Below are 27,161 nucleotides of genomic sequence, written 5' to 3'. Positions count from 1 at the left end.
AAGAACATCTTATATTATAAACAGCTTGTGTACTACTCTGATATGGCCTTCCCCAACCACGGTTCTCCCCAGAGATTTTCTAGGGGTTCCCTGAGGAATAAGTATTTACAGTATTGGCTCTCAGATATGTAACTTTAATACAGGCCCGGACTGGGACAAAAAATAGGCCCGGGCATTTTGGAAAGAGCAGCCCATGACATCTTAACCGACCCCTTTCCCACTTTGCATCCTGATGGATCCCCTGGGAGAGGGGAGGGGGAAACCTGGCAAAGGTGCGGGGGGGCGAGAGGGACAGGGAAAGAGCGGGGGGCAGAGAAGAACCTTCAGCACTGTGGGGAGAGGCGGAGAGCATGGGGGGGCAGAGAGCACAGGGGAGAGGCAGAGAACACAGGGAGGAAGAGGAGAGCACAAGGGGGCCGGAGAGCATGGGGGGGTTGGAGAGCACAGGGAGGGCAGGAGAGCATGGGGGCGGATAGCACAGGGGGAGGTGGAGAGCACAGGGGGAGCCGTAGAGCACTGGGGGGAGGCGGAGGGCACAGGGGGGCAGCAGAGAGCATGAGAGGAGTTGGAGAGATCAGTGGGGGGGCTGTAGGGAACAGGGGGGCAGTGTAGTGCATGGTGGAGGTGGAGATCACAGGGGGGCTGGAGAGCACTGGGGGGGCTACAGAGCACTGAGTGAGAGGCATGGCGACAGCGTAGAGCATGGGGGGGGGGGGCTAAAGAGCACTGAGGGAGAGGCAGAGGGCACAGGGGGCCACCATAGAGCATGGGGGAGGTGGAGATCACTGGGGGGGGGCTGGAGAGCACTGGGGGGGCTACAGAGCACTGAGTGAGAGGCAGGGGGACAGCGTAGAGCATGGGGGAAGTGGAGAGCACAGGGAGAGAGACGGAGGGCCCGGGGGGCCCAGCGTAGAGCATGGGGGGAGGTGGAGAGCACAGGAGGGAGGTGGAGAGAACAGGGGAGGTGGAGGGCACAGGGGGGCAGCGTAGAACATGGGGGGTGGTGGAGAACACAGGGGGAGAGTCGGAGGGCACAGGGGGGCAGCGTAGAGCATGGGGGAGGTAAAAAGCACAGGGGGAGACGTGGAGGGCACAGGGAGGCAGCATAGAGCATGGGTGAGGTGGAGAGCACAGGGGGAGCTGGAGAGCACTGGGGGAGAAGTGGAGGGCACAGGGGGGCAGTGGAGAGTATTGGGAGGTAGAGAGCACAGAAGAGAGGTGGATATCACAGGGGGGGTGGAGAGCACAGGGGGCAGCGGAGAGCATGGGGGGGGTGGAGATCACTGGGGGGGGGCTGGGGAGCATTGAGGGAGGTGAAGAGCACAGTGGGAGAGGCGGAGGGCACAGAGGGAGTGCATAGAGCACGAGGGGGACGTGAAGAGCACAGGGGGAGAGGCGGAGGGCACAGAGGGCAGCGTAGAGCATGGTGGAGGTGGAGAACCGGGGGGGGGGGGGGGGGGCTAAAGAGCACTGAGGGAGAGGCAGAGGGCACAGGGGGGCACCATAGAGCATGGGGGAGGTGGAGATCACTGGGGGGGCTGGAGAGCACTGGGTGGGGCTACAGAGCACTGAGTGAGAGGCAGGGGGACAGCGTAGAGCATGGGGGAAGTGGAGAGCACAGGAGGGAGGTGGAGAGAACAGGGGAGGTGGAGGGCACAGGGGGGCAGCGTAAAACATGTGGTGTGGTGGAGAACACAGGGGGAGAGTCGGAGGGCACGGGGGGGGCAGCGTAGAGCATGGGGGAGGTAAAAAGCACAGGGGGAGAGGCGGAGGGCACAGGGAGGCAGCATAGAGCATGGGGGAGGTGGAGAGCACAGGGAGAGAGACGGAGAGCACAGGGGGGCAGCGGAGAGCATGGGGGGGTGGAGAGCACTGGGGGGGCTGGGGAGCATTGAGGGAGGTGAAGAGCACAGGGGGAGAGGCGGAGGGCACAGAGGGAGTGTGAAGAGCACAGGGGGAGGTAAAAAGCACAGGGGGAGAGGCAGAGGGCACAGAGGGCAGCGTAGAGCATGGTGGAGGTGAAGAGCCCAGGAGGGAGGAGGATAGCACTGGGGGAGAAGTGGAGGGCACAGGGGGCAGTGAAGAGCATGGGGGAGGTGGAGAGCACAGAGAGAGAGGCAGAGGGAACAGGGGGGCAGCAGAGAGACTGGGTGGGCTAGAGAGCACTGTGGGGGAGGTAGAGAGCACTGTGGGGGCAGCAGAGATAAGCAGGATAGGAGGAGCAATGGGGTGGCTGCATATAGAAGAATCATTCTCTCCATCTTCCTACCGCAGGACCAGAATGCCTGCTTCTGCTCCTCTCCCTCTTGCAGGCTTTCAGGTACTGTGGGAAGAAGATGGAGAGAATCCTCCTATTCAGATTACAGGCGTACTTACGTTCTCTCTGATCCGGCTGCATCAGGCTCCTCTCCCCTTCGTGGTCACGCCCCCCCCCCCCCCGCCTCCAACGGCTAAACTATACTGGCGGCCGCGGAGAGGTGTCTCCTCTAGCTTCTCCCTTCATGTTTCAGTCCCCCTGGTGCCGATGGCTGAGCCTGAGCTGAACGGGCAGCCGCGGAAAGGTTAGGGGACTGCCTTGGCCCCGCAAGCAAGAACATGCAGCCCCGGCCCACCGGGCGAATGCCCAGTTTGCCCTATGGCCAGTCCGGGCCTACACCAATATTCTTTCTTCTCACTGATCACCAATGTAAGAAACATTCTTCCCACTTATCACCTATGTAAGGAACATTCTTACCACTGATCACCAATGTAAGGAACGTTCTTACCACTGATCACCAATGTAAGGGACATTCTTCTCACTGATCACCAATGCAAGGAATATTCTTCCCACTGATCACCAATGTAAGGAACATTCTTCTCACTGATCACCAATGTAAGGAACATTCTTCCCACTGATCACCAATGTAAGGAACATTCTTCTCACTGATCACCAATGTAAGGAACATTCTTCTCACTGATCACCAATGTAAGGAACATTCTTCCCACTGATCGCCAATGTAAGGAACATTCTTACCACTGATCACCAATGTAAGGAACATTCTTACCACTGATCACCAATGTAAGGGACATTCTTCTCACTGATCACCAATGTAAGGGACATTCTTCTCACTGATCACCAATGTAAGGAACATTCTTCCCACCGATCACCAATGTAAGGAACATTCTTCTCACTGATCACCAATGTAAGGAACATTCTTCTCACTGATCACCAATGTAAGGAACATTCTTCCCACTGATCACCAATGTAAGGAACATTCTTCTCACTGATCACCAATGTAAAGAACATTCTTCCCACTGATCACCAATGTAAGGAACATTCTTCTCACTGATCACCAATGTAAGGAACATTCTTCCCACTGATCACCAATGTAAGGAACATTATTCTCACTTATCACCAATGTAAGGGACATTCTTCTCACTGATCACCAATGTAAGGGACATTCTTCTCACTGATCACCAATGTAAGGGACATTCTTCTCACTGATCACCAATGTAAGGGACATTCTTCTCACTGATCACCAATGTAAGGAACATTCTTCTCACTGATCACCAATGTAAGGAACATTCTTCTCACTGATCACCAATGTAAGGGACATTCTTCTCACTGATCACCAATGTAAGGAACATTCTTCTCACTTATCACCAATGTAAGGAACATTCTTCTCACTTATCACCAATGTAAGGAACATTCTTCTCACTGATCACCAATGGAAGGAACATTCTTCTCACTGATCACCAATGAAAGGAACATTCTTCTCACTGATCACCAATGTAAGGGACATTCTTCTCACTGATCACCAATGTAAGGAACATTCTTCTCACTGATCAATGTAAGGGACATTCTTCTCACTGATCACCAATGTAAGGGACATTCTTCTCACTGATCACCAATGTAAGGAACATTCTTCTCACTGATCACCAATGTAAGGAACATTCTTCTCACTGATCACCAATGTAAGGGACATTCTTCTCACTGATCACCAATGTAAGGGACATTCTTCTCACTGATCACCAATGTAAGGAACATTCTTCTCACTTATCACCAATGTAAGGAACATTCTTCTCACTGATCACCAATGTAAGGAACATTCTTCTCACTGATCACCAATGTAAGGGACATTCTTCTCACTGATCACCAATGTAAGGGACATTCTTCTCACTGATCACCAATGTAAGGAACATTCTTCTCACTGATCAATGTAAGGGACATTCTTCTCACTGATCACCAATGTAAGGGACATTCTTCTCACTGATCACCAATGTAAGGAACATTCTTCTCACTGATCACCAATGTAAGGAACATTCTTCTCACTGATCACCAATGTAAGGAACATTCTTCTCACTGATCACCAATGAAAGGAACATTCTTCTCACTGATCACCAATGTAAGGGACATTCTTCTCACTGATCACCAATGTAAGGGACATTCTTCTCACTGATCACCAATGTAAGGGACATTCTTCTCACTGATCACCAATGTAAGGAACATTCTTCTCACTGATCAATGTAAGGGACATTCTTCTCACTGATCACCAATGTAAGGGACATTCTTCCCACTGATCACCAATGTAAGGAACATTCTTCCCACTGATCACCAATGTAAGGATCATTCTTTCCACTGATCACCTTCAATCCTATGCTCCTTACATTGGTGATCAGTGGGAAGAATGCTACCCTTGCAGATAGTTAAAGAGATCATTGGTGACATTGCTCACTGTGTCATGTGGCATTGACCCCGAAAGTTTGTAGGCACCATCAGATTGGAGCACCGTTGGCCACAGCTCACCTCTGAAGGAATTCTAGGGTTCAGTGGAACCTTGGTTGACAATGGCTTCTTTGGACCGTTGCAGTCAGTTTGCTTTCTTATATCTTGATGCTGTGTGAGGGTAATTGCTAGTTATTATTACCACTTTTATATGTTTATTTAGATCTTTTGAGTAGCATTTTGCATGAAGTCAGCCAGCTTCTATATTTCATTTGAAATAAACAAAACATTTTTATGCCTGAAGCAGGAATATGATGCCGTTACATGTATCAAGTCCGCACCAACAAAGTCATGCGGCCCTATATAAATTCTCTCATTTTTATGTTTTAGAAGATTTTTATTTTTTTTATTTTTATATATATATATATATATATATATATATATATATGTCTCAATACAAGGTAATGTCATTTTTTTACTGTTACAACCGGGAGCTCAGGCGACGGTGTCTTTTGTGTACGAAACAATAGCAGATTCCAAAGCGACTGATAGCAGACCTTCTTTACAAGTAACAATGACCTCCGTTTCCATAGTGATGGCAGGCGTACATAAAGGACACAAGGAAAACAAGGAGTCATTCTGGCTATCGGTCCGCTAATTAACTTTACAAGGCAAGCAGAACATGTTTTCAAAAGCCTGCGGATTAATGTTTTTTTTTATTTATTTTTTATCTCCTATCAAAAGGGCATTTTTTAAAAGATTTATTAGGTTGTGAGGAAGATGGACTAGAATCAATAAAATGTTCTATAAAACTATGAAAGTAATTTAAAAAAAGGAAAAAAGCAGCATACGCAGGTACTCTTGGTCTGGTCATCTGGGTTCTTCTATTATAGTAGACCCAAAAAGTGGCATACGCAGGTACTCTTGGTCTGGTCATCTGGGTTCTTCTCTTATAGTAGACCTAAAAAGTGGCATACGCAGGTACTCTTGGTCTGGTCATCTGGGTTCTTCTATTATAGTAGACCCAAAAAGTGGCATACGCAGGTACTCTTGGTCTGGTCATCTGGGTTCTTCTCTTATAGTAGACCTAAAAAGCGGCATACGCAGGTACTGTTGGTCTGGTCACCTGGTTCTTTTAGAGTAGACCCAAAAAGCAGCATACGCAGGTACTCTTGGTCTGGTCATCTGGGTTCTTCTATTATAGTAGACCCAAAAAGTGGCATACGCAGGTACTCTTGGTCTGGTCATCTGGGTTCTTCTCTTATAGTAGACCTAAAAAGCAGCATACGCAGGTAATCTTGGTCTGGTCATCTGGGTTCTTTTATAGTAGACCCAAAAAGCGGCATACGCAAGTACTCTTGGTCTGGTCATCTGGGTTCTTCTATTATAATAGACCCAAAAATCGGCATACGCAGGTACTCCTTGGTCTGGTCATCTGGGTTTTCTATTATAGTAGACCCAAAAAGCGGCATATGCAGGCACTCTTCGTCTGGTCATCTGGGTTCTTTTATAGTAGACCCAAAAAGCGGCATACGCAAGTACTCTTGGTCTGGTTATCTGGGTTCTTCTGTTATAGTAGGCCCAAAAAGCGGCATACGTAAGTACTCTTGGTCTGGTCATCTGGGTTCTTCTTTTATAGTAGACCCAAAAAGCAGCATACGCAGGTACTCTTGGTCTGGTCATCTGGGTTCTTTTGTTATAGTAGACCCAAAAAGCGGCATACGCAGGTACTCTTGGTCTGGTCATCTGGGTTCTTCTATTACAGTAGACCCAAAAAGCGGCATACGCAAGTACTCTTGGTCTGGTTATCTGGGTTCTTCTATTACAGTAGACCCAAAAAGCGGCATACGCAAGTACTTTTGGTCTGGTCACCTGGGTTCTTCTATTATAATAGACCCAAAAAGTGGCATACGCAGGTACTCTTGGTCTGGTCACCTGGGTTCTTCTCTTATAGTAGACCCAAAAAGCGGCATACGCAGGTAATCTTGGTTTGGTCATCTGGGTTCTTCTATTATAGTAGACCCAAAAAGCGGCATACGCAAGTACTTTTGGTCTGCTCACCTGGGTTCTTCTATTATAATAGACCCAAAAAGTGTCATACGCAGGTACTCTTGGTCTGGTTATCTGGGTTCTTCTCTTATAGTAGACCCAAAAAACAGCATACGCAGGTACTCTTGGTTTGGTCATCTGGGTTCTTCTATTATAGTAGACCCAAAAAGCGGCATACGCATGTACTCTTGGTCTGGTCACCTGGTTCTTCTTTTATAGTAGACCCAAGCTCAAAGGGTTAAAGAACTATTGCTTAATTTTTTGTTTTCAATTTTCTGTTCCCCCCAGGGGAAAGGTACATGTCCCTTGTTGATCCCCATGATTAAGCTCTGATGGGAGCATAGCCTCGGCAGAGCTAGCCATTTGCCTCTCCACACATCAAGCAGCCATCTCCTTGCTAGCTACTCTGTTGAACGTCTGAGAGGGAAGGAGGGGCGTCCTGTCCAACTTCCATCTAGACTTACAAAGCACATAGGAATATGGGACCAAGTTCTAATTTCACCTTGTTCCCTCGGCGGGAAAATTTATTGTATAAAAACCCAAAACAAAAACAGAATACATTACAGCTTACCAGACCTTAGGTGTGGTGCCTGCATTCCTTTTTATTTTCCAGACTAAGAACATTTTAGCAAGTCCTGAAAATACCTGTTTATTTGGCCGGATTTATAGTGTCCCTGTGAGCTTAAACATAAAAAAACAAAAACGTCCTTATCTTTCTTGTGTAAACTACCAATCTCATCAATCCACCATGTAATGGTAATGAGAAAAGGTAAACATTAGGGATGCACCGATACTGGTAACGGTATCAGTGCCAATACCGAGTATTTTCACCAGTGCTCATGAAAATGCTCCCGATACTTTGTGGTGCGATTCGCATCCATACAAAAACATTAATAGACGCAAATCTCACTGCAATTGGCTCCCAGTGTTGTCAATCAAAAACAGTGATGAGTGGGGCTCGAGAGCGAGCACGCACAGGTGCCCCCATGGAAAGCGGTTTCCCATGTGGGGGCACTGGACAGAAGGGAGGGGCCAGGAGCAGCAGCCGGGGGGGGGGGGACCCCAAGAAGAGGAGATTTGCTGCTGCTCTGTGCAATGGATTTGGTACATATGGAGGTGTTTGTTTAAAAAAATATATATATATATACTTTTACAATCGCTTAAAGTTTAAATATGTACAAATGACATTTTAATTAATATTTTTGGTTGACCTCGTATATTCATCAGCTGGCTATGTGTGGGCTCTGTTTTATCAGGCAGAAGAGAAGTCGGACGCCCTCAATAAGGAGTTACTGATGACTAAACAAAAGCTGATTGATGCAGAAGAGGAGAAACGACGTCTAGAAGAAGAATCTGCACAGGTTGGTCATCCGATCAAATGTATGCCCCCCTGCGCTGATCATAAGGACGGGGCACCAGTTAGAATCATAAAACAATGTAATAATTACCGGTACGTTATAATTTACACAATATGGGCTTGAGTGTGTGGACCCTTGACCACCACATCTACAATATATGAGCTTGTTGAACTTCCTATTCCAACACCATAGCCAGGGCGGCTGATAAGGCAGTACAGCCAGCCCTCCTGTACTGGGCCCCATTAGTTCAAAAGCGAGGCCCGGGTCCTTGCTGAGCAGGAGGGCCGGCTGTACTACAGACACTGATCCTCTTCTGCCTCTCCCTGCAGCGCTGCTAGCTTCTCCTCTCCCATAAGCGTGCTTGGGCACACCCAAATCACTGCGTGTGGTGCCAATTTCCCCTTTTGCCTCCCCACAGTGCTGCAGCCTCCCCGGCTCCGGTGGGGGATGTTTCAGAATGAAGTGTGGTGGAAGGGGCAAGTAAATATGTAATTCACTGTCCCCTTCAGTTCTGAATGAACACAGTGAGTGTTCATTTAGAAAAGGAAGAGTAGTAAACTGTTTACTATGCTTCAGTTTGTGAATGAGCAGGAAGCCGCTCAGCACAGAGCACTGCTCATTCATTCACTGTCCAGTGTAGCTGAAGCTGCAGAGAAAGGCATGCGTGTTTGAGCTTTGGGGGTGCACACCCTAATGCAATAGGCTGCGCACACCTATGTCCCCTCCCTCACTCTGGCTGCACTTCAGGGTGATTGGTTCTAGTATATACACCCCTTCCATCTGCTGTCCCCCCACAGTGCTGCCGGCTTCCCTCCTCTCCCATCGGCAGCTGCTGTGGACACACAGGGAGATGTTTCAGGCTGAAGAGTGGGGGAAGTGGCTGGTAAATATGTATTATCTGTTTGCTATGCTTCAGTTTGTGAATAAGCAGGAAGCCTCAAAGTTGCTATTCATTCATCTCTGCAGCCTCAGCTGCAGAGAAAGGGACTGATAAATCTATGTCCTCAGTCATTTTCGGGCGCTGGAGGGCGGCCCCTGTCAGGTAGGCTGTATGGAGCCCTCGTGATTTCTAACTGCAGCCCTGACCATAGCTATTAATACGGAGTTGCCCCCCTTCCTCCCTACATATCCATTGATATGGCATTACCCCCCCACACACACATTTTTTGTGACTAAGACTTTCCACAAGATTTTGAAGGGTGCTTTTGGGAATTTGTGCCCATTTGTGAGGTCGGGTACTGATGTTGGATCACCAAAAAAAAAGACCTGGTTCACAATTGACATTCCAATTCATACCAATCATGTTCAGTAGGGATGAGGTCAGGGCTCTGTGCAGGACACTGGAGTTCCTCTGTGATCTCAAACGTAGTGAACGCCTTTGGGGTGAGAAGACCTGGCTCACAATTTACATTCCAATTCATACCAATCATGTTCAGTAGGGATGAGGTCAGGGCTCTGTGCAGGACACTGGAGTTCCTCTGTGATCTCAAACGTACTGAACGCCTTTGGGGTGAGAAGACCTGGCTCACAATTTACATTCCAATTCATACCAATGCTGTTTAGTAGAGATGAGGTCAGGGCTCTGTGCAGGACACTGGAGTTCCTCCATGATCTCAAACGCACTGAACGCCTTTGGGGTGAGAAGACCTGGCTCACAATTGACATTCCAATTTATGCCAGTGGTTTTCAGTAGGGATGAGGTCAGGGCTTTGATCAGGACACTCGAGTTCCCCTATAACCTCAAACCTACTGAACACCTTTGGAATAAGAAGACCTCATCCCAATGGTGTTCCGTGGGGTTTAAGGGCAAGTACTGATGTTGGATGAGAAGACCTTATCTCAAAGGTCTTCTAAAAGTAGGGTTGAGGGCAGAGCTTTGTGCAGGGCACTCCAGGTCCTCTGCACCTAACTGGTCAAACCATGTCTTTATGGAGCTGGCTTTGTAAACAGGGGCAAAACGTGGTGGAACAGAAAAAGGTCTCCTCTAAACTGTTACCATAACGTTGGAAGAGCTCAGTTGTCTACAAATGTGTTGGTATGATGGAGTATTAACAGTATCCATAAATGGAAACGCCTGAACACCATTATTTAGAGGGAGGTCCTCCTAAGAAGAATGGTTTATGATATGAATGTATAATGCAGTAATACTGGCTTCATGGGGTTTATATGGTATTAGTGTATTCCTATAATAACTTTTGTATTGTTCTACAGCTAAAGGAAATGTGCCGCAGAGAACTTGATAAGGCAGAGTCTGAAATAAAGAAGAACAGTTCCATCATTGGAGATTACAAACAGGTATTCTGTCCTTTGATATTCTGAGCTACTTTATATAATTTACAGTATATTCTTGGTGTGGTGGGTATTTGAGCATGAGCATTTTAATGCACTGACATTTCTTCTCCTGAACTACCTTACTGATGTAATGAGAAAAATATACAGTTAGTCCGGCATTCTACAACGTGCTCTTCTTTTGGCTTCCCTTTACAATTAAAGTAGAACTCCAGTTTACAGTAAAAGGCTAGGGAGGGGTACAGTCCCATTCTAGTCACATAGAAGGTAAGTTGGCACCTGGGTGGGGGGATTCTAGCTCAGGTTAGGTTGGGGGCTGATGAGGGTGGGCTTTATATATATATATATATATATATATATAGCTTATTATATAGCTTATTGGCGTATAAAAATCGTGGTTGCGTGTTATACGCCGATCCCTCACCGTTTCTCTACCATTCTCGGCGGCTTTCAGCTATTTTGGGCTGCACTCGGCCGTTCTTGGCTATTTTCGGCCACGCACGGCCATTCTCAGTGGCTTTCGCTTTTCATTTTTAAACGGCAAGCCGGCAAAGACACTGTGCTAAGGCGGCAAATGATTGACAAGGCTGCAAATGACACTGACAAGGCTGCATTAATGGGCATTTCAATGTAAGGTTTTTTTTTTTTTTTTTAATTCCCTCCTGATCTTGGGGTGTGTGTTATACGCCGATAAATACGGTATGGATTAGCTAAATCTGTCCTTTACAGTACTATTAAACTTTTGTTTTAAAAATGAGCTCCTATTTATTTATTTTTTTAACACAAGAATGCAGTTAACAGTAGATTGTTCGCAAAAATTTGGCGAGCGAAACAATATAGAGAAAAAACGGTGTACAGTTTGTTAGACTAGTTTACCCCTTGAAATTGGCCGCTCAGCAGGTGGACCTTAACACCAAGTGGCTGCATATATGCTGCACTGTTAGAACCACTTACTGTGCTGAGAGCGAGCTCCCAGGATCAGCAGGTACCGGAAATCTTTCTGTGCAATCACAGTGCTCGCCTCCCAAATTTGAGAACTCTTAAAGTGTAAGTAAATCCCGCCTATTCCCCCCCATCGTTTTCAGCCAAGGAAGCTGCCCAAAGGTGTTCGGCGGGGTCGAGGTCCAAACGTGTTCGGCGGGGTCGAGGTCCAAAGGCGCTCGACGGGGGTCGAGGTCCAAAGGCGCTCGACGGGGGTCGAGGTCCAAAGGCGCTCGACGGGGGTCGAGGTCCAAAGGGCCTCAATAGGGTTGAGGTCCAAAGGGCCTCAATAGGGTTGAGGTCCAAAGGGCCTCAATAGGGTTGAGGTCCAAAGGGCCTCAATAGGGTTGAGGTCCAAATGGCCTCAATAGGGTTGAGGTCCAAAGGGCCTCAATAGGGTTGAGGTTCAAAGGTGCCCAATAGGGTTGAGGTTCAAAGGTGCCCAATAGGGTTGAGGTTCAAAGGTGCTCAATAGGGTTGAGTTCCAAAGGTGTTCAGTAGGGTTGAGTTCCAAAGGTGTTCAGTAGGGTTGAGGTCCAGGCTCTTTGCAGGACACTCAAGTTCCTTCACACCAAACTGGTCAAACCATGTCTTTTCCCCCGAATTGGTACGACAAAGTAAAGGACAATTGTGTAAAATATCTTTGTATTATGTAACAGTGCTCTTCACTGAAAACATCTGAACTCAATCATTTGGAGGGTGACCATACATGTGGCCATATAATATTGGCCATTATACGACCACTGATTCATACTTTTGGGCTCTGGAGGTTTATACGTGCAAGCTATCTATTGGATCTTTCAGATTTGGCCATGTTTGTCTATTGTAAACAGAGATATGATGGCCATAATTTATGCATTGGTATGGGTAAAATGTTCAGGTTGGTCATACATTTAGTTTTAGCTTAGGAAAGTGGATAAGAGGCATCGGTACCCCGAAAATTGTAAAAGTTTACTTTATACGAGGGCTGGTCCGAATGCATTCAAATCGAAATAGAAGTTTATTCCAGTGGTAAATAGTTTGCAAAGCCCAGGCCTTATAAAGTTTAATATATGGAATTGATTGGGACAGTGTGGTGCTTTCATTCTGAATTCCCCAGTATGTGTCCTGGCGGTCTTTTTTCACAACTGTAAATAAACAATCCAACCGGTTCATAAAACCAACCCTTGTGTTTGTTTTGTAGATATGCTCCCAGCTGAGCGAGCGGCTAGAAAAGCAGCAGACGTCGAACAAAGCTGAAATTGAGAAAATCCGGGTAAGTTCACGGCCTTCTCGAGCCGCAGTACTTTACTATGATCTTCAGATGTTTCCAACAGAAATTTGGAAATATTCAGGGATCTTTGAGGACACACAGTGCAGCTGAACCCCTTTTACAAGATTTGGTTCATTTTTAAGATGGTAATTCTCTGCATGCGTCCGGAATGTCATTACATCCGCTATGCTTTCAAAGATCATGTTGTGTCAGTGCCAGACGAGGTAACGTTTTCCAAAGAGTGAAATAATTCTATTGCTTACCGCTTCAGTCCCCTTGTCTCTTCTCAATAGTAGATCATTATACAAACCACCTCCCTGTGTCGAAAAAAAGAAGATGAAACATAAAACATTGTCTCTTCTCTCTGTGCTCAGCGAAGGTTTCACAGACCTGAATTTGTTTAAAAACTGTATATACAACATGGCTGCTATACCAAACTGCAGATGTTACTATTTAGTGGAGTATCTCAAGTTCTGTTACTGTGGAACTATGAAAAAGTCCAAACCGTTTAAGGCATTCAACTTTTCTTGATTTGGTCCTGGGGCCATTAAAGTGGTTGCAAACTTCTGAAAAAGGAACAAAGCATATCCGCGGTGTGTACTTGTCTCAACCCAAAGCTCTAAGTGTGGGTTCTGTCTCCTCTCTCATTCCTCTGGTATCTGCAATAGTCGCTTCTGACAGTCTATGCCTGCGCCAAGCAATCCCGGGAGATGCTCCCCTCAACCCACTAGCACACTGCAGGTGATCGACAGTATCAGCTGTGCATGTTTCCCTATAAGACTGAGCAGTGTGGGGAGGGGGAGAGGAGGGTGTCCTTCCCCTCAGGTCTCAGATTACGCTCAGCTCTTTGTGCTATGCAGTGTGTGACATCAGATCCCTGCCCCATGTCTTTTGAAACTCATAAATGCTGTTTAAATTCTGTACATTGGATGACTGTAGAGGAGAGAGGGAAGCAGATAAACGGGTACAACTTATGCAGAATGATTTGTTTCATCTCTTTTTATCGCCTGAGGCCAGTCACTTCGCATCCAGCTAATTTCAGTATATGGAAGGGTTTACAGCCACTTTGTTCAGCCCAACATCGCCACACACAAAATTAAGTGAATATTCAGTCTGAGACAGCAGACACACAACAGGATTTAGTCAGACATGATACAAGAGGTGGTCAGAGCCTTCAGGCATTGTATGCATGAGATGGTTGGAGACACAGGGCATAATACAAGAGATAGAGAGTATGGGCATGACACAAGAGATAGTTGGAGACTATGGTCATCATACAAGAGGTGGATGGAGACTATGATCATCATACAAGAGATGGTTAGAGACTATGGCCATCATACAAGAGGTGGTTAGAGACTATGGTCATCATACAAGAGGTGATTAGAGACTATGGTCATCATACAAGAGGTGGTTAGAGACTATGGGCATAATACAAGAGATGGTTAGAGACTATGAACGTGTTACAAGTGATGGTTAGAGACTATGAGCATCATACAAGACATGGTTGTAGACTATGGTCATCATACAAGAGGTGGTTGGAGACTATTGGCATAATAAAAGAGATGGTTAGATACTATGAAGGTGATACAAGAGATAGTTAGGGACTATTGGCATCATACAAAAGAGGTGGTTAGAGACTATGGGCATAATAAAAGAGATGGTGAGAGACTATGAATGTGATGCAAGAGATGGTTAGAGACTTTGAACATCATGCAAGAGATGGTTAGAGACTATGGGCTTAATAAAAAAGATGGTTAGAGACTATGGTCATCATACAAGAGATGGTTAGAGACTATGGTCATCATACAAGAGATGGTTAGAGACTATGGTCATCATACAAGAGACGGTTAGAGACTATGGTCATCATACAAGAGACGGTTAGAGACTACGGTCATCATACAAGAGACGGTTAGAGACTATGGTCATCATAAAAAAGATGGTTGGAGACTATGGTCATCATGCAAGAGATGGTTGGAGACTATGGTCATCATACAAGAGGTGGTTGGAGACTATGGTCACCATACAAGAGGTGGTTGGAGACTATGGTCACCATACAAGAGGTGGTTGGAGACTATGGTCATCATACAAGAGGTGGTTGGAGACTATGGTCCTCATACAAGAGGTGGTTGGAGACTATGGTCATCATACAAGAGGTGGTTGGAGACTATGGCCATCGTACAAGAGGTGGTTGGAGACTATGGCCATCGTACAAGAGGTGGTTGGAGACTATGGTCATCGTACAAGAGGTGGTTGGAGACTATGGTCATCGTACAAGAGGTGGTTGGAGACTATGGTCATCGTACAAGAGGTGGTTGGAGACTATGGTCATCGTACAAGAGGTGGTTGGAGACTATGGTCATCGTACAAGAGGTGGTTGGAGACTATGGTCATCGTACAAGAGGTGGTTGGAGACTATGGTCATCGTACAAGAGGTGGTTGGAGACTATGGTCATCGTACAAGAGGTGGTTGGAGACTATGGTCATCGTACAAGAGGTGGTTGGAGACTATGGTCATCGTACAAGAGGTCGTTGGAGACTATGGTCATCGTACAAGAGGTCGTTGGAGACTATGGTCATCGTACAAGAGGTCGTTGGAGACTATGGTCATCGTAAAAGAGGTGGTTGGAGACTATGGTCATAATAAAAGAGATGGTTAGATACTAATGAAGGTGATACAAGAGATAGTTAGAGACTATTGGCATCATACAAGAGATGGTTAGAGACTATGAACATGATACAAGAGATAGAGACTATGGTCGTCATACAAGAGATGTTCAGAGACTGTGAACCTGATAAAGGAGTTGCCGAAGATTGGTAACTTCAAGAGACATTCATAGATGGAAGAAATATTACACAAGACTGCTGGAGATCACTGCTATATCAGGGCAATTGGGAAACACAGATTCGTTTCTGTAGGGACCCTGAGGGCTGCACAAAAGGGGCCAGAGGGCTGCAGGTTGGGCACCAGAGATTTAAGGTGTCCACATCACAAACAGTATTGGAGCCATGCAGAACCCCTTAAGCTGGCCATACAAGGATCAAAATGTGAACCGTTCAGCAGGGACCCGTTCGAATTTTGAACCATGTATGGGCAAGCTGGTTGCTGTCTACCTACTGTCTACCGACTACTATACGACCAGCCTGTTGCGTTTTTTCCTGAACAATCAGTGCCCCAGGCAATAGCCAGCAACACTGATCATTGTATTCTGAGGATGGGGAAGGCTCCTCGCTGTCAGAATATAAGGCCATACCGGGAGGGATTCACCTATGGAATTGTATTTCTGAGGCATTTTCTTTCGGTTGCATGTAGGGATGCACCGAATGGGTTTTTTGGTGCTGAAACCAATACCGAAAATGAAAAATACACTAGGCCGATACCGAAACAGCACCGATACCGAAAATGACTGTTTTTAAAAAATATTTTTATACAGAAGGTGGTCAGAGACTGGGGACATGGTTCAGGAGGTGGTCAGAGACTGGGGAAATGGTTCAGGAGGTGGTCAGAGACTGGGCACATGGTTCAGGAGGTGGTCGGAGACTGGGGACATGGTTCAGGAGGTGGTCGGAGACTGGGGACATGGTTCAGGAGGTGGTCAGAGACTGGGGACATGGTTCAGGAGGTGGTCAGAGACTGGGGACATGGTTCAGGAGGTGGTCAGAGACTGGGGACATGGTTCAGGAGGTGGTCAGAGACTGGGGACATGGTTCAGGAGGTGGTCAGAGACTGGGGACATGGTTCAGGAGGTGGTCAGAGACTGGGGACATGGTTCAGGAGGTGGTCAGAGACTGGGGACATGGTTCAGGAGGTGGTCCGAGACTGGGGACATGGTTCAGGAGGTGGCCAGAGACTGGGGACATGGTTCAGGAGGTGGTCAGAGACTGGGGACATGGTTCAGGAGGTGGTCAGAGACTGGGGACATGGTTCAGGAGGTGGTCAGAGACTGGTGACATGGTTCAGGAGGTGGTCAGAGACTGGGGACATGGTTCAGGAGGTGGTCAGAGACTGGGGACATGGTACAGGAGGTGGCCAGAGACTGGCGACATGGTTCAGGAGGTGGCCAGAGACTGGCGACATGGTTCAGGAGGTGGCCAGAGACTGGCGCCATGGTTCAGGAGGTGGCCAGAGATTGGCGCCATGGTTCAGGAGGTGGCCAGAGACTGGCGCCATGGTTCAGGAGGTGGCCAGAGACTGGCGCCATGGTTCAGGAGGTGGCCAGAGACTGGCGCCATGGTTCAGGAGGTGGCCAGAGACTGGCGCCATGGTACAGGAGGTGGCCAGAGACTGGCGCCATGGTACAGGAGGTGGCCAGAGACTGGCGCCATGGTACAGGAGGTGGCCAGAGACTGGCGCCATGGTACAGGAGGTGGCCAGAGACTGGCGACATGATACAGGAGGTGGCCAGAGACTGGCGACATGGTACAGGAGGTGGCCAGAGACTGGCGACATGGTACAGGAGGTGGCCAGAGACTGGCGACATGGTACAGGAGGTGGCCAGAGACTGGCGACATGGTACAGGAGGTGGCCAGAGACTGGCGACATGGTACAGGAGGTGGCCAGAGACTGGCGACATGGTACAGGAGGTGGCCAGAGACTGGCGACATGGTACAGGAGGTGGCCAGAGACTGGCGACATGGTACAGGAGGTGGCCAGAGACTGGCGACATGGTACAGGAGGTGGCCAGAGACTGGCGACATGGTACAGGAGGTGGCCAGAGACTGGCGACATGGTACAGGAGGTGGCCAGAGACTGGCGACATGGTACAGGAGGTGGCCAGAGACTGGCGACATGGTACAGGAGGTGGCCAGAGACTGGCGACATGATAAAAGAGATAAGTGTTTGTGTCCCCTCGTGCAGCCAGTAGTGTTTGTGTCCCCTCGTGCAGCCAGTAGTGTTTGTGTCCCCTCGTGCAGCCAGTAGTGTTTGTGTCCCCTCGTGCAGCGTGTGTTGTCCCCTGTGTAGTCAGTGATGCAGAAAGAGAGGAGAGCCGCCTCTGCCGTCTGGATCAATAGAGCGCTGGGAACATCACAGCTTTAATTTCAATAGCTGTGTGTTCCCCCGTCGCGCGCCGTCGCATACAGCCCCTCCCCCTTGTCCGGGGAACTGTGATAGACAGATCCCCGTCCAATCTGGACGGGTGATCTGTCTATCACAGTTCCCCGAACGAGGGGGAGGGGCTGTATGCGACGGGGGAACACACAGCAATTAAAATTAAAGCTGTGATGTTCCCGGTGTTCTGCCTAATAGTCCGGCCATCAATATTTGTCCGCTCCGTACTGCGCATGCGCAGTACGGAGCAGACGAAGCTTCGGAAAATCTCCGAAGCTGAACGGCGCCTGCGCCGTGAGAGGAGGTGGTAGCCCCACCATCCAAGCGGACATAGTGTTGTGAATTTTAGAGGGCCCCTCGCGGGCGAGCTTCGCTCGCCACGCTTCGGGCTCGGCCTCGCTGCGCTCGGCTCTTTTTTATTCTAACTCTCTATGTCCACTTGGATAGTGGGGATAGAACCTGGACTCACGGCGCAGGCTCCGTTCATCCTCGGCAATTTTCGGAATCTGTGTTCCTGTGTACTGCGCATGCGCAGTACGCAGGGGACAGCATCTGATGGAGGACCCTATTTGACGAGACACCGGCGCTCTATTGATCCAGACGGCGGAGGCGGCTTTCCTGCGCTATACACCTCCCCTGATGGGCGGCACCAGGGGCAGGGGCGGAGCTATGCCCCGCCCAGGCCCCGCCCCATTTTCGGCTCAATTATCGGCCATTTTTTCCTTTCGGCAATTCCATTTTCGGCCGATATGTTTCAGCGGCCGAAATTTCGGTGCATCCCTAGTTGCATGTGATGAGTCCATGGTGCAAGAAACACACATTTAAAGTGTTACAGAGGGAGAAAATCCATAAGCTGCACGTCAATGGCAGGCCCGCGTGAGGAGTGTATGGCAGCCTCAGCCTGAAATCCAACCAGCCCACGCCACCAACACATTTCGCTCCGGCCCTTGAGGTTTAGTAAATGGCAGCCTCAGCCACGCCACCGTGTTTCACTCCGCCCCTTGGAGCTTAGTCATGACTAAGCTTTAGGGGCGGAGCGAAACACGTTGAGGGTGTGGCCTGCTTGGAGTCCAGGCTGAGGCTGCCATGCACTAAGCTCCAAGGGGCTGAGTGAAACATGTTGGGGGCGTGACCTGGTTGGAGTCCAGGCTGAGTCTGCCATCGATGTGTGGCGTATGGGTTTTTCCCTATGAAACTGCTGCAGCTCGGAGCCGGAACAGGCTTTCCTTACAGCCAGCACTCAGAGGTTTAACCCGGATTCCACCTCCTAATTGAGCCGCGCCACAACTTTTTTCATAGGGTCCCAGAAGTGTTGCACCTGCACTACATTCTTTGTGATGTAATCATTTTAATAAATATTTGAACTATTTAATATGAATCCACAGGATGCGGACATCATGTATTCTCATGTCCTCATTAGATACACAGCCGGCAATTAAAACTAAACTCACAAAAATGTTAGATTTTACATTTTCTTATGGTGCAAAAACACCCCCTGCCTCACTGCTTTAGCTCTATTGCTCTATTATTATTTAGGATGTATTATGTCTATATTACATTTTATTCATTGTTTCTCAGATTATATAGACCAGTGGTCTCCAAACTGTGGCCCCTTGCTTGCTTTTATCCAGCCCTTGGGGCACTATTTCATCTATTGATGCCAACAATGGAACATAACCCCCCCAGTCATCAATAAAGTGGCACAATTCCTTCTAATGACACCAACAATGGGGCCCAATTCCGCCTAATGACACCAACAGTGGGGCCCAATTCCCCCTAATGACACCAACAGTGGGGCCCAATTCCCCCTAATGACACCAACAGTGGGGCCCAATTCCCCCTAATGACACCAACAGTGGGGCCCAATTCCCCCTAATGACACCAACAGTGGGGCCCAATTCCCCCTAAAGACACTAACAGTGGGGCCCAATTCCCCCTAATGACACCAACAGTGGGGCCCAATTCCCCCTAATGACACCAACAGTGGGGCCCAATTCCCCCTAATGACACCAACAGTGGGGCCCAATTCCCCCTAATGACACCAACAGTGGGGCCCAATTCCCCCTAATGACACCAACAGTGGGGCCCAATTCCCCCTAATGACACCAACAGTGGGGCCCAATTCCCCCTAATGACACCAACAGTGGGGCCCAATTCCCCCTAATGACACCAACAGTGGGGCCCAATTCCCCCTAATGACACCAACAGTGGGGCCCAATTCCCCCTAATGACACCAACAGTGGGGCCCAATTCCCCCTAATGACACCAACAGTGGGGCCCAATTCCCCCTAATGACACCAACAGTGGGGCCCAATTCCCCCTAATGACACCAACAGTGGGGCCCAATTCCCCCTAATGACACCAACAGTGGGGCCCAATTCCCCCTAATGACACCAACAGTGGGGCCCAATTCCCCCTAATGACACCAACAGTGGGGCCCAATTCCCCCTAATGACACCAACAGTGGGGCCCAATTCCCCCTAATGACACCAACAGTGGGGCCCAATTCCCCCTAATGACACCAACAGTGGGGCCCAATTCCCCCTAATGACACCAACAGTGGGGGCCCAATTCCCCCTAATGACACCAACAGTGGGGGCCAATTCCCCCTAATGACACTAACAATGGAGCCCCAATTCCTCCCAATGACACAAACAGTGGGGCACAACAATGAGGCATAATCCTTTCCATTGACACCAAACATGGGTTGTTTTTTTTACCCATTGACACCAACAATAGAGCACAATTACTCCTTATGACACCAACAATGGGGCCCGATTCCTCGTGACACCAACAATAGGGCACAATTACTCCTAATGACATTATCAGTGGGGCCCAATTCCTCCACGTGACACCAACAACAATGTGGCCCAATTCTTCCCAATGACCTTTCCATTGACACCAAACATGTTTTTTTAATTTAAATATCGGGGCCCAATTCCTCCAAGTGACACCAACAATAGGGCCCAATTCCTCCTAATGACACCAACGATGGGGCCCAATTCTTCCCAATGACACCAACAACGGGGCACCACAATGAGTCATAATCCTTTCTATTAACACCGAACATGTTTTTTTTTTTTGTTACCCACTGATGTCGGGACCTTTTCTACTCTTTATAGCCACAGTCTGGCCCCCCCTAAAGTCTGAAGGACAGTAAACTGGCCCTTTGTTTGGAAAGTTTGGAGACCTCTGATATAAACGAATACAACAATTACACCTAAATCTTGATCCCAGCTAACCATCTTTTCTCGGTTTCTCTTACATGCAGCAAAAGGTTGAAGGGTGCGAACGCTGCAGAGAATTCTTCAACACGGAGGGGAAGGTGAAGTTGGTGAGCGTTACAAAGGACAACTCCACCGAGGAGGACACAGATGAAGAGAAGGAGATCCTGAAGAACCAACTACGGGAAATGGAACTTGAATTGGCTCAAACCAAACTTCAGCTGGTGGAAGCCGAGTGTAAAATACAGGTAGGTTGTCAGTGGAAGAGGACATAGATGGGCCTTGGGCATCAGTTTGAATTCTCCTTTTACATCCAGCTGTCATCCGATCCGCAAGACGGATGGGGAAGGGCTTCTGTTTTTTAGCAGGTAGGATTGGATGTTGGCGGGTGTAAATGGACCTGCTGCTCCATGGAGAACAAACAACTCAAAACAATCTCCTGTGCTCAGGAACCTAGTCCATATGTACGTAGTGTAGCCAACCCTTTGGACAAAGTGTGGAAAGTCAAAGATCTTGCTGCCCTTCTCAGGTGTCCTACTCGCAAACAAACCTTTAAAAAAGGCTTGCTATTGCTCAAAGAATTTGGATCTGTGCCTTCTGGACACCTACAACCTGGACTTGGTGTATAGGGGGAACCAGATGGAATCGCAAGCGGCTTACGCGTTACGAGGGAGTACCATCTTCCTCAGAGCCTTAGCGGTAGACTAACAGTCATTTCATCCTTAAAATATATTTGTTTATGATAAGTCCGGTGGGGGTGTCAACTATTGTCATGGCCACTTGTTGCTTGTTTTGGGTGGCTTTTTTTCGTGGTGCGCTGACCATTCTCTTATTGGCACTGAGATATGCAGAACACTCCTCCACCAAGTGCTGGTTCATCAGGAATTAAAGTGATTGTAAACCCTTATTTTATTTTTTTAAATAAACATCTCATACTTACCTGTTCTGTGGAATGCTTTTCCACAGAGCAGCCCCGATCCTCCTCTTCTTGGATCCTCTGCTAGCTCTCCAAGCTCCCCCCATCTGGAAAATGTCCACCATAGCAAGCTGCTTGCTATGGGGGCACTCGTGCAGGCACTCTTCCCTGCTGTGTTCCAAAGAGAGCTCAGTTCGCCCCCCCTCTGCTCGCTTCCAACTGTCCCGGATGTTGAGGGACTGTCCCGGATTTCAAAGGAACTGTCCCTGATTTGGAGCAATGCATGTCTTTCCTCCTCATTTGTCCCTCATTTTAGTCTGATCTATATAGTTGTATATAAAATGTACTTTTTATCTTTCAAAAATAGTTTCCCAGTGCTAAACCTTTCATCCAGTTTCTAAATTGCTGCATTTGTAAATTTTAAATGAATATAATATAAAGGAATAGTAGTGGTAAAAAAAAAGCACTTGTGGATTTATTTAACATTTTTTTGGGGGGGTTAATTCTCGTTTAAGGGGGGTGTGGCAGGGGGCGTATCCCATGCCTATATACATTTTGCTAGGGGGCGTTCCCATCTCAAAATATTGGGAGGTGACTAGAACAGATCATAGTGGGGTTCTCAGGCACCCTGTGCCCCTAATGGACACAGGGTGATTTACAAATTAGAGGGTCCGAGGAAGCTGGATACAGATTTTCCAGAGCTCTCCAAGGTAAGCTGAGTTGCACAACCCACCCAAAGTGACTCCAGTCACAGGAGGTATGCTATTTACAGCAGCCAGAGCCAATGGCTCACGCTGCTGTCTCTGAGCCTGTGAGTAGGGAGAGAGCCTGTGCTCTTGTGCACAGCGCTAGATTGAGATCGGGCTCAGGTAAGTATAAATGAGGGGGAGAAGTGAGGGGGTAGCTGCACCTTCAGCCTTTAGAACCACTTGAAGTATTGGCTCCCTGCCTAATAGCTCTTGGAGATTGGTGCATTGGAGAGGAGTCGATTAGGTGGTACTATTTTCATATTATCAAAAAAAAGGGCTGAGGGGGGAACTGCACACACATTTTTTTTTCTACCTTAATGCATAGAATGCATTAAAGTATAACTAAAGCAAAAACTTTTTTTGTGTGTTTGTAGGATAGAGTGAAAAAAAAAACCTGGCAGTGACAGACCCCCCAGCCTGGTGACCTGGGGGGGGGGGGGATCCCCAAGATATTCCATTAATTTGCAGGGATTTCATCTCACTTCTTGTTTGGCTATGGGACAGGAAGTGAAGGGAAGTCTCTGCTATGAGACACAGATGACGGAAAAAAGTCTGACGGGGTTATAACCCTCCCTTACTCCATCCAAAATGAAAATGGAAAAAAAAAACATTTTGCCTACAGTTCTACTTTAAAAGAGAAGTATGTTTTTTTTTTTATTATTATTTATTTAATAATACTTGCCTAGGTTGATGCAGCATCGGTCCGATGCTACATCTGTTCCCCGACGCCACTAACACTGAGAACCGAGTGATCAAACTCTGCCAATCGCTCAGTTCTTACAGCTCCGTGAGCAGAGAACTAGTGACTTTCAGTCAGCGGCGGTCTGCTCTTCCCCTCGTGGAGGGGGGCGGGAGCCGCCGGCTGAGACTGAGCCGGGTGCTGGTCCAGGCACTGTGACGTCAGCAGACAGTGGACTTCAGCCCGCTGTCTGCTGAAAACGGATCGGATGAGGGTATAACAAACTACACTCCTGTGATTCACAGGAGAAGTACAGCCAAACGAGCTTTAGCTGTACTTCTCGTTTTAAGCTAAAAAACCTTCTGGCTTTACAACCACTTTAATCCAGTGTCCCATTTGTTCTGTATGTTCTGCATTCCATCCTTATGTAGAGGAGGCCATCTTGATAGATGTAGGGCTTTGCTTCTCCTTGTCAGAGCTGTCCCTTTGATAACTGGTGACCTGATGGGGGAATATTCAAGGAGCAGGGGTTCTGGACTCCACAGAATGAATGAAGCAGAAGCAGGGAGATCCTTTCACTGCAGGACCACAGTTCCAGCAAGTAGTGACATCTTAAAATGTCACCTCAGATCAGAGTAGCAGTCAGAGGCCCTTTCATCAAACTGGCACACAAGTCTGTCTTTGTAACATTACCCCTTATGATGAGGAAATATTCAAGGAGCAAAGGTTGAGGAGTCCACAGCTTAAAGGAAGCAGAAGCAGGGAGATCCTTTCACTGCAGGTCCACAAATACAGCTTCCCCTCCATCAAGGAGTGACATCTTAAAATCTCACTTCAGATCTTGAGAGTAGCAGTCGGAGGCCCATTCATCAAATTGGCACACGTGTCTGTCTTTGTAGTGATGGCCTTCATGATGGGGGAATAGTCAAGGAGCAGAGGTTGAGGAGTCCACTGGATGAAGGAAGCAAAAGGGGGAAGATCCTTTCGCTGCAGGTCCACATTTACAGCTTCCCCCTCCAGCAAGGAGTGACATCTTAAAAAACCTCACTTCAGGTCTTCAGAGTAGCAGTCAGAGGCCCATTCATCAAATTGGCACACAAATCTGTCATTGTAATGATTCCCTGTATCAGGGGTCTCCAAACGATGGCCCTCCAGTTTTTCAGGAACTATTCCCATCATGCCTAGTCATATCTGTAAAAGTCAGTGTTTTACAATGCCTCATAGAATGTGTAGTTCCACAAAAGCTGGAGGACTGTAGTTTGAAGATCCCTGCCCTATATGATGGGGAAATATTCAAGGAGCAAAGATTGAGGAGTCCACAGGTTGAAGGAAGCAGAAGCAGAGAGATCCTTTCACTGCAGGTCCACAGTTACAGCTTCCCCTTAATCAAGGAGTCGCATCTTAAAATCTCACTTCAGATTTTGAGAGTAGCAATCAGAGGTCAATTCACTAAGCTGATACATGAGTCTATCTCTGTAATGATATCTTTTACGATGGGGGAATAGTCAAGGAGCAGAGGTTGAGGAGTCCACTGGATGAAGTAAGCAGAACATGGAAGATCCTTTCCCTGCAGGTCCACGGTTATAGCTTTCCCTCCAGCAAGGAGTGACATCTTAAAATCTCACTTCAGATCCAAACAGTAGGAGGCAGAGGCCCATTCATCAAACTGGCACACGAGTCTGTCTTTGTAATGATATCCTATACCAGGGAACCTCAAACTACGGCCCTCCAGCTGTTTCAAAACTACACATCCCATGAGGCATTGTAAAATTCTGACATTCACAGACATGACTAGGCATGATGGGAATTGTAGTTCCTGAACAACTGGAGGGCCATAGTTTGAAGACCCATGCCCTATACCATTGATGGGGAACCTTGACACCCCAGATGTTTTGGAACTACATTTCCCATGATGCTCAACCACACTTCAGAGTGCATGAGCATCATGGGAAATGTAGTTCCAAAACATCTGGGGTGCCAAGGTTCACCATCACAGTCCTATACCTATATGATGGGGGGGGGGGGGGGTGTTCAAGGAGCAGGGGTTGAGGAGTCCACAGAATGAAGGAAGCGGAAGCAGTAAGATCCTTTCACTGCAGTTCCACAGTTACAGCTTCCTCTCCAGCAGGGAGTGACATCTTAAAATCTCACTTCAGATCTGAAGAGTAGGAGGCCCATTCGCTGACACGCGAGTCTGTCTTTGTAATGATACCCTTTTATGCATTTTCTTTTCTTTTTTCAGGATCTGGAGCACCATCTTGGCCTGGCCCTAAATGAAGTTCAAGCAGCAAAGAAGACCTGGTTCAACAGGACCATCAGCTCCATAAAAACAGCCACTGGAGTACAAGGGAAAGAGACCTCTTAACAGCCTGACTCTTGTAAAAAAAAAAATAATAATAATAATTGTCTTTATGAAAACATGATACCTTCTGTTGCCTTCCTTGGCCAGATATTTTGGTTTGCTCTACATGTAAGAGGACCAGGAGTGCAGCATGACAGGATGGTAGTTGGTCAATGCTTGTCAAGTCACTTGTACGATTAAGCACCTCTGGGCCTTGCCAACATTCTTCCACAGTCCTTGTAAAAAAAAAAAAAACTGACACTAAGTGAAATTAGGTAGGTGGAGACCATACTGTTGGCCGAGCGAACGTTTTCTCTTTGGCCCGCCATGATTTGCTCAATACCATAGAGTTTCCATTTTTACCCTTTATTAATGATCATTGTCAGGAAACGTTTTTTTTTTTTTTTACACCAAGGATTTGTATTGAGATTCTGCTTACAGAAATTAAGACGCACAGCTCTGCGTATCTACAGAATCCTAGTTGGCAGTGGCTTGGTTACATCATTTCTATTTTCATTCTCGATGGCTAGCTCCTTAAGTATGTTTCCCACTTGGCATTGTAGTTGATTTGTTTCGGGACACTGTCATACATGTTTTTTTTTTATACATGGTGAGGTCATAACCTGAGGATCCTTAAATGCATTAATGAGCTTTGTGCCACCAACTCCTTTATCATGGAGGATGGTTCAAGACAAAGCTATAAAAGGTCTTCTTTAGCGAAGGCTGGATCCTTCTACTACTGAGATAAACAGATTGCCTCCTTACAATACGAGGCCCCTAGGGCCAGACCAGTTATTTCTACAGTAGAACGTTTATAAAGACGAAAAAAAAGTGAACGTAGGTCCTGGTTTCAATGCAGCATTGGAGGTCTCTGACCTATCTACACTTGGAAAGAGTAATCATCACCCAACAAAGGGGCCTTTCTTGTATTTTGGAGCAATTGACTGTTACCTCTATACTCCAGAGATCCAATAATGCAGTCTTGTTTTTTAAATTTTTTTTTTTTTAGTTCTATATTAAGCAGATGGGGGATTTGCAGCCACCAAGTACTTTACTAAGCTGTGCGGAGTCTTATCACAGCGCCCTTTGTGGAGTTAATCCACAGATACTAGAACAGTCATTGAGAATCATTGAAAAGTTCGGATAACGCCTGTGCTGCTTATATCTGCAGGCTCATTGTGGGCACTGAAAGGAGCTTTGTGCACTTCTCTCTGATTACCGTTGGTTTTTCGAGCACTCGTCGCTTGTCTTTTATGACATTATATGTCCATTTACGTCTCACGTGTCACAACTACTGTTGTAGCATTTTTATTTTTATAAAATCGGTTAACCTGTTAACTTCTTGAGGCTCTTTTTGGTAATACATAGTGCCAAGAGCAATGGGGCATGGTAACTCAAATAATTTCGAGATCATATGCCTCTTGGGGTTTTCATTTATCCAGATCCATGGTGTAGCTTGAAGCAGTTATTCACATTCAACGGGACAATGTTGAAGGTATCCTATCGCTCATCGAAGTAGCTTTCTTAGTTCTAATGAGTGTGAGACACGTGATTAGCTTGGTCACCATAAG

At 47.4% G+C, this 27,161-nt stretch overlaps 1 protein-coding gene across 2 annotated transcripts in view; it reads left to right on the top strand.

Moving 5' to 3' along the window:
- The window catches only part of RABGAP1 (RAB GTPase activating protein 1), a 219,864-nt gene extending 194,192 nt beyond the window's left edge, over window positions 1-25,672 (top strand). For both annotated transcript variants that reach the window (XM_077469737.1, XM_077469648.1), the window contains exons 22-26: window positions 8,011-8,115; window positions 10,324-10,407; window positions 12,566-12,637; window positions 20,953-21,153; window positions 25,492-25,672. In XM_077469737.1, the coding sequence (XP_077325863.1) occupies window positions 8,011-8,115; window positions 10,324-10,407; window positions 12,566-12,637; window positions 20,953-21,153; window positions 25,492-25,614 (585 nt within the window). In that variant the 3' untranslated portion in view covers window positions 25,615-25,672. The remainder of the gene's footprint in view (window positions 1-8,010; window positions 8,116-10,323; window positions 10,408-12,565; window positions 12,638-20,952; window positions 21,154-25,491) is intronic.
- Window positions 25,673-27,161: the final 1,489 nt, after the last annotated feature.

This window comes from Lithobates pipiens, unplaced genomic scaffold (genome assembly GCF_037356315.1).
Source record: "Lithobates pipiens isolate NorthernLeopardFrog02 unplaced genomic scaffold, aLitPip1_a1.2 Scaffold_1, whole genome shotgun sequence".
Classification (NCBI taxonomy): Eukaryota; Metazoa; Chordata; class Amphibia; order Anura; family Ranidae; genus Lithobates; species Lithobates pipiens.
This window is presented reverse-complemented; position numbering and strand designations above follow the sequence as displayed.